We start from the raw sequence: 7,763 nt of genomic DNA on the forward strand, positions 1-7,763 counted from the left end.
GCCTCCCAAGTAGCTGGGACTACAGGCGCCTGCCACAACGCCTGGCCATTTTTTGGTTGCAGCCATCATTGTTGTTTAGCGGCCCCGGGGCTGGGGATTCGAACCCGCCACCTTAGGTGTATGTGGCTGGCGCCTTAGCCGTTTGAGCCACAGGCGCCGAGCCAACTCCTGGGCTCAAGCGAGTCTCCTGCCTCCGCCTCCCAAGTAGCTAGGACTACAGGCACCTGCCACAATGCCTGGCTATTTTTTGGTAGCAGCCATCATTGTTGTTTGGCAGCCCTGGTCTGGATTTGAACCCACCAGTTCAGATGTATGTGGCTGACGCCTTGGCCGCTTGACTTTTTAACATTATGACTATTTTTTATGTCATTCCATAGTTTTCATGAATATGCTCTTTTTTTTTTTTTTTTTTTGAAACAGTCTCACTTTGTTACCCTCTTAGAGTGCTGTGCCATCACAGCTCACAGCAATCTCCAATTCCTGGGCTCAAGCAACTTTCCTACCTCAGCCTCCTGAGTAGCTAGGACTACAGGTGTGCACCAGAGTGCTTGGCTAATTTTTTCTTTTTCTTCTTTTTTTTCTTTTTGAGACAGAGCCTGAAACTTTCCCCCTGGGTAGAGGCGACTACAGGCGCCTGCCACAACCCCTTGTTATTTTTTGGTTGCAGCCATGATTGTTTGGTGGGCCCAGCTGGATTCGAACCCACCACCTTAAGTGTACGTGGTTGGCGCCTTAGCCACTTGAACCATAAGCACTGAGCCAAATTTTTTATTTATTTTTTTTTTTTGAGATAGAGTCTCATTATGTGGTCCATAGAGTGCTCTGGCATCATATCTCATAGCAACCTCCAATTCCTGGGCTCAAGCAGTTTTCCTGCCTCAGACTCCTAAGAAGCTAGGACTACAGGTGTGCACCAGAGTGCTTGGCTAAGTTTTTTTTGGTTTTTTGTTTTTCTTTTTAGACAAAGTCTTATTATGTGGCCCTCGGTAGAGTCTCAAATTCTTGAGCTTAAGCAATCCTCTTGCCTCAGCCTCCTGGGTAGCTGGGACTTCAGGCACTTGCTACAATGCCTGGCTATTTTTAGAGACAGGTCTTGCTCTTCCTCAGGCTGATCTTGAACTCTATCCTCAAGCAGTCCACCCACCTTGGCTTCCCAGGGTGCTAGGATTACAGGCATGAACCACTGCTCCCAGCCTTCACTTTTTTTTTTAATTCCTTGTAGTGACAGAGTCTCACTGTGCTGCCCAGGCTAATTTCAAACTCCTGTCCTCAAGTGATCCTCCTGCCTGAGCTTCCCAAAGTGCTGGGATTGCAGGCGATGAGCCACAGTGCCTGGCCCAAAGTCAGATTCTAAATTCTAGTTTTGAGTTCCTAATTCTTTGTTCTGACATCACCTAGGTGTGAGTGTAAGGTTCTATGTTGTCAAGGATTTACTGTTTTGCAGGACACAGGTTAGACAGACACCTTTAAGGCCTTTTTCCCAACTGAGGTTGTGACTCAGACAGCTGTGTGGCTGCTTTTTGCTTATCAAGGGAATGCATAGAGCTTTGGTTTTGAGCTTTTATAAGTGGCACAAGTATCACCCTCACTCTTTCTCCTTAACTCAGGGTGAAGTCTTGGGCATCACCAGGTTTGGCCTGGCCAAGATGAAGGAGAGTGTGCTGATGTTGGCTTCCTTTGAGAAGACGGCCGACCATCTCTTTGATGCCGCCTACTTTGGGCAGAAGGACTCTGTGTGTGGTAGGTTTCATGCTTCTAGGAGCAGCATTGAAGTCCTTTATTGTTTACAACTTAGACCATGGCAAGAAAGAAAAAAAAGAATAAAGTCACAGATTACAGATTGGACCGATGGATCTTTCATCTCCATGGTCCAATTGTAGCATCTTCTATTCTCCTGTATGTGTTTAAAGGCTTTTCTTTGTTAGTACAGTTAGTTTTTGGTCCAAGAAGAAAAGAGAGACCCAGTGCATCTAGGAGTTTCTCTACCCCTAGACATTGTAGTCAGCCACACTGATCCTGACCCTCTGTGACACCAGGACCTGCAGCATCCTGCCGTCCTGACTCCTAGGGAGGCAGCAGACATGCCCTTGATGCTGGCTGAGCCCTCGCTAGGCACCACGCGTGCTCAGTATCTCCACCCATCTGTGGGATATAGGTATTAAGCCTATTTACAAGTGAGAAGACCAAGGTGACCTTGTTTACCGTCAAGTACACCTGCAAAGGCTCGCTGTGAGCCACACCTCACCCCCACACCACAAAGCATGGCTCTGATTAGGGCATGCTGGCTCGGGAGGGTGGATGCAGGGGTACTATCACAATAGCAGCTGGCTTACCTGCTTTTTCCCCTTAATGCCAACACTGACTGATGGGCTTTGCTCCAGCCTTTCTGATTCCACAGCAAGACCCTGCAGGCCTAGGGTGGGAGCTAGTGAGGGGCTGGCCTTGGGAAGGTCAGTAACTTGCTGACTGGTGTTCATACACTAGTCAGGCCCAAGCAAGAACTGTTATGTATAGCTGCCGTTTCCAAGGTTGAGCTCTGCCTTCATCAACCATTTGCTGCCTTGCCTCCTACTTTTGTGCTAACACCAAATAGGTGACCAGGTGGAGCCTCGTTCAGAGGATATACCTTTTTTTTGTCCCTAAGATTAACTTTTCTCCTTTTATTGGATCAGAGGTGGAAGGAGAGAGAAATTACTTAATTCTTTAAGGTAAAAAGAAGGGTGAAAAGAAAGAAAAAGGAACAGAGATTGGGATGGGCGAGAGAAGGTGCTGAGGAGGCCAGGGAAGAGCTTGCCTGTCTCAGCAGGACTGGGACCCAGCTTTTGCTGTAGACTGCAGCCCCACTTCCCAACACCTCTGTCCACCACTGACCCCTTTGGGGGCCTGGGACCACCACCCCACCTCCACATGAAGTTTTCTCCCCTTTTTGGTCCTTCAGTCCATTGTAACCCCATGTTGGCTTTTTAGTTCAGTTATTTGCTTTCCAGTTTCTTGCTAGCACGAAGCCTAGAACGTAGTAACTGCTTATGTGTTGTAGACTCAGAAGACTGATGTAAAGCTAATGTTTCCATCTTATAAAAAAAGCTGAACTGGAGCTTGGAGAAAGAATCTGTACCACCCCTTAACTCCTGTAAGTCCAGGAGCCCTGCCTTTGGAGTGTTTCTCATTAGGGCTGTGGCTCACTGAGGCTTGGCTGCTCTTAAGCCTGGCCCTACCCTGAGCACAGCTAACAGCTGTCTGCTCTGGTTTCCGAGGGGTTTGTAGTCTGCTCGCTATTGTCCCCAGCTGTTTGTTTTTCCCCTAGGCTTTGAATTCATGAAGCTCTAGGTGGCGCAGTTAGGGTTTCCTGAGCATCATTAAGTGTCCTTGTTGTCTTGAGTTCTCCAGGGTAAAGCCTTCCAGGGGGCTTTTGGCTCAGATGCAAGAGAACTGCCCAAGCTGGCTCATTCTCCAGTGGGCTACAGGGCTGTGCACTGCCCTCTCCAGGGGTGCAGATTTCCCGTACCTGCCCAGGAACACAGTGCTGAGGCTGTCCCCAGAGCCAACCTCATTTCTAGAGAGGAAGGAAAACGATTTGTTCAAGTTTAACCAGTGGATGTGAAGTAGTAGAGCTCAGGCTCGCCGCAGTTTTCTGACACTTAAGTCAATAGTCTCTCCTTCCTAGGAACCTCCAGTATGCTCAGAAGTTCTCTTATCTTGATTCTGGTTGGTTTCAGGGGTATCTGAGTGCATCATCATGGGGATCCCAATGAACATTGGAACCGGACTCTTCAAACTGCTCCACAAGGCAAACAGAGACCCAAATCCTCCCCGGAGGCCTCTGATTTTTGACACCAACGAATTCCACATCCCCCTTGTTACATAGTCCAGAGGAAGAGGGGACCATTCCTGATGTTGGCTCTTTGCCCTGTCTGCAGCTGACATGAAGACCTTTGTGCTCCCTGGGACAGAGGCCCAGATGTCTCCACCTGTACCAGCAGTTAGAGAAGGCCCCTGGCATCTTTGGAAACAGCTTCTCCTAGTAGGATGAGCTTACACTGGTGACTTTGACTGCACCACACTATTTGGGAGAGTTGTGGGTTTTATTGTTTGTAGAGAGCCCGGCCCAGCCAGGTGTCACTGCCCATCCCGCCTCACTGCATCCCATTCACCGGCTCCCTGAGGTGTCTTCATACCTGACGGTGAGCCACCTCTAAGCCCCACACAGGCCAGAGCATGCGGTGGCTTCTCCATTTCTTAGGCATGCTGGAATCTCTCAGTGTAGCATACTCATGTAAATATTGTTACTATTTATTTGTTCCATTTGAGGGATTTGGGATTTTTGTTACTTTTATTTTTAGTTTTGAAACCAAGCAGCAATAGAAACCAAAAAAGCCAGCATTGAAGAGTCACTGGAAAAACTGGTTAAGCCAATGGGACTGGCTGGGATTTGTAATGGAACTGAGACTTCCACACTGCTCTGAAACATCTTCTGTAGGCACCCCGGGCTACCCTGCTGTTTTCATCTACCTCAGACCCCCATGCAGGGGCTCTGCCCTGTGATAAGAGCCAAATCCATTCTTCCTGGTCTGTAGAAGCCTTACTGGAGTTGAGGGCCTGCTGAGGTGGGGGTGAGGTGGCTTTTTGTAGAATTACATTTAATTTCTTTGGACAATCCCCATTTGGTTCTTGGATCTGTATCAGTGTGAGCGCTTTTTCCTACCATGCTACTGTGATTCTGAATTAGGAATTCTTGACCTAAGTTATTTTTGGCCAGTACTCAAGTTTAAAATTCTATTAAAATTTGTAAGTCTGGCCGTGTGGCCTCCCTGCATCCACAAGTTGGACCCACAAACTTCTCTCAGGATTTCAGTGATGTGAAAAAATGCCATTTTTCTCATATTTAGCCTCCTGTATCTTTGAATAAGAACCTGGTTCACAATGGAGGATTAAGTTTATTAACAAATGCTGGTTCAGGGTTTGTACTTGGGACCTCACTGAGAGCCTGGCTTTCCCATTTAGCCTAGGAAGAGCCGCAGGGAATATTGCCCATCACTAGTCGCCTTCCTGAAAACTTGCCTGTGAGATCAGCCATAGGCCTGATCAGATCCAGGAGTACAGGGATACATGCCACAGTGAGGGGAGGTGGAATTGAGCAGTAGGCAGGAATTCCAGCACCTGCTCTCCTCTGCATGTGACACACACTTGGAACAGAGGAGAGGTCATGGCCACAGTGTGTAGCTGGGAGTGATAAAGGCAGGTACTTGCGTGAGTGCTGAGGATTGATTGTGTGATTGTGACAGGTGCAGATTGTGTGACACTCAGAGAACGAAGCTGGCCTTGGAACAGAATATATAAAAGAATGCATCTAGGTGGCACCTGTAGCTCAAGTGGCTAAAATGCCAGCCACATATACCAGAGCTGGCGGGTTCAAATCCAGCCCGGGCCTGCCAAACAACAGTGACAACTAGAACTAAGAAATAGCGGGGCATTGTGGCAGGCGCCTGTGGTCCCAGCTGCTCAGGAGGCTGAAGCAAGAGAATTGCTTGAACCCAGGAGTTAGAGGTTGCTGTGAGCTGTGACGCCACGGCACTCTACCTAGGGTGATAGCTTGAGGCTCTGTCTCAAAAAAAAGAAAAAAAAATGCATCCCAAGTGGGATGGGAAGTGTCCTGAGAGCACTGGTCCTCCTGGTACTGCCATTGCTGCTAGGACCACAGCAGCAGCACTGACGGTAAACCCCACTGTCTGTGCCCCACTACGTCCTACCGCGAGGTGTTGACCTTACTAATGTTGTCATCTGCCTGCCCTGGCATTGGGATTTATAGCAGCACAGAGCTTGAAGACCAGCTCAACCCAGGCAGTGGCTCACACCTGTAATCCAGCACTCTGGGAGGCTAAGGCAGGAAGAGCATGAGCCCAGGAGTTTGGGACCATCCTAAGCAACACTGTGAGAGCCCTATCTTTACTTAAAAGAGAAAAATGAGCAGGGGTGGTGGCACATGGCTATAGTCCCAGCTACTCAAGAGGATTGCTTGAGCCCAGGAGTTTGAGGTTGGAGTGAGTTATGATCACAACGCTACACTAAAAAGAGCTCAGTGGAAGGGTAACATTTTGCTCAGCAGACTTATTTGGAAGAAGTAACACAATTTAACTCATTCTCATCCATGAACAATTACATTTTTCTGAGTAGTGGTTGGTTTGTCCAGTCCTTTGCCATTTTTGCATATAAGATACAAAGAGGATTAAAATAGTTACTCAGTTACAGCCTCCTGCTTTGGAGGTGAGAGAGACATAATGGAGTCTCAGTGTCTGTCAGTTAAATTAACAGTTCCCTGTTTCTATTTCAGTGTTTATCCATTCAGTACTCACACTGAATCATGTCTGATTGAACCTGACACTGTATAATGATTATTTCTTGAATTTTTCCTGTCTCTTGACAGATCCTTTTATTTTACCACCAAAACTTAAAAGAGGAAGGCTTGCTATGCATAGAACCTCAGCAGAGCAGTCTTTGTGGTTGTGTAGGATTTGTATGAACTCTCACTCCTAAAGTAAGAAGTATCTGCTGCCATGGGCTCATCTTTCTGAATGCTGGAGGTCAACTGAGTGCCTTGCTCATCCCCACCCCTGTGACTTAGATGTGGTATAGCTAATTTAGCCCCAGAAGGAGATGCTGAGAGATCCGCAAAGCCTGCACACTGGAAGCACCATCTGGCCAGAATTGGGTGTCTAGATTCACTATTCTTCACTCATTCATTCAAGAAAGATTTAGGGCTACATCTAGACACTATTCTAGGTATTAGGAGTGCAGCAGTAAACACAAGTAAATCAGATATTACTACTGTAAAAAGGATTCTTCAAAAGAAGAGAGTGGAGCAAAGAGGTTCAGGATGAAATCTGTCCAGATCATGTCCAGCACACTCGTGTCAAAGCTACCGATCCAGCTGGGCAATGTCGCTCACACCTGTAATCCCAGCACTCTGGGAGGCAGAGGTGGGTGGATTACCTGAGCTCACAGGTTTGAGACAAGCCTGAGCTACAGTGAGACCCCACCTCTAAAAATAGCCAGGCATTGTGGTGGCCACCTGTGATCCCAGCTACTTGGGAGGCTGAGACAAGAGAATCACTTGAGCCCAAGAGTTTGAGGTTGCTGTGAGCTGTGATACCATGGCACTCTGCCAAAGGCGAAAAGTAAGACTTTGTCTCAAAAAAAAAAAAAGCTTCAGATCCAGGGACTTGCTCCTGTGGGCAAGCTAACCACATCAGGTCACTGCACGCATGGGCCTTTAATGACCCTAATTTGGCCCCCTTCCCTTGAGCTCAGGTTCTAAAGGATGCCTGGAGCAGAGGACACCAGCTCAGTTACTGGGATGTTTGCCTCCATCCTCACCCCACTTCCAGCCTACTTGCAGTGTTAACATGTGAACATTTAACAAGATATTTGTTATCTAGCACTCTGGGAGGCTGAGGTGGATAGATTGCTTGAGCTCAGCTGTTCAGACCAGCCTGAGTGAGAGCAAGACCCTGATCTCTATTACAGGGTCTTATTTGTATCTCTATTGCAAATAGAAAAACTTGGCTCAGCGCCTGTGGCTCAAGTGGCTAAGACGCCAGCCACATACACCTAAGGTGGCAGGTTCGAATCCAGCCCGGACCCGCCAAACAACAATAATGGCTGCAACCAAAATAAAATAGCCGGGCGTTGTGGCGGGCACCTGTGGTCCCAGCTACTTGGGAGGCGGAGGCAGGAGACTCGCTTGAGCCCAGGAGTTGGAGGTTGCT

At 47.9% G+C, this 7,763-nt stretch overlaps 1 protein-coding gene across 1 annotated transcript in view; it reads left to right on the forward strand.

Annotated features, from left to right (window-relative positions):
• POLR3A (RNA polymerase III subunit A) overlaps positions 1-4,660 on the forward strand; it is a 63,312-nt gene extending 58,652 nt beyond the window's left edge. The window contains exons 30-31 of the mRNA XM_003783521.3: positions 1,608-1,740; positions 3,717-4,660. Of these exons, the coding sequence (XP_003783569.1) occupies positions 1,608-1,740; positions 3,717-3,865 (282 nt within the window). The 3' untranslated portion in view covers positions 3,866-4,660. The remainder of the gene's footprint in view (positions 1-1,607; positions 1,741-3,716) is intronic.
• Positions 4,661-7,763: the final 3,103 nt, after the last annotated feature.

This window comes from Otolemur garnettii, unplaced genomic scaffold (genome assembly GCF_000181295.1).
Source record: "Otolemur garnettii isolate 467f Iridium unplaced genomic scaffold, OtoGar3 scaffold00008, whole genome shotgun sequence".
NCBI classification, from domain to species: Eukaryota; Metazoa; Chordata; class Mammalia; order Primates; family Galagidae; genus Otolemur; species Otolemur garnettii.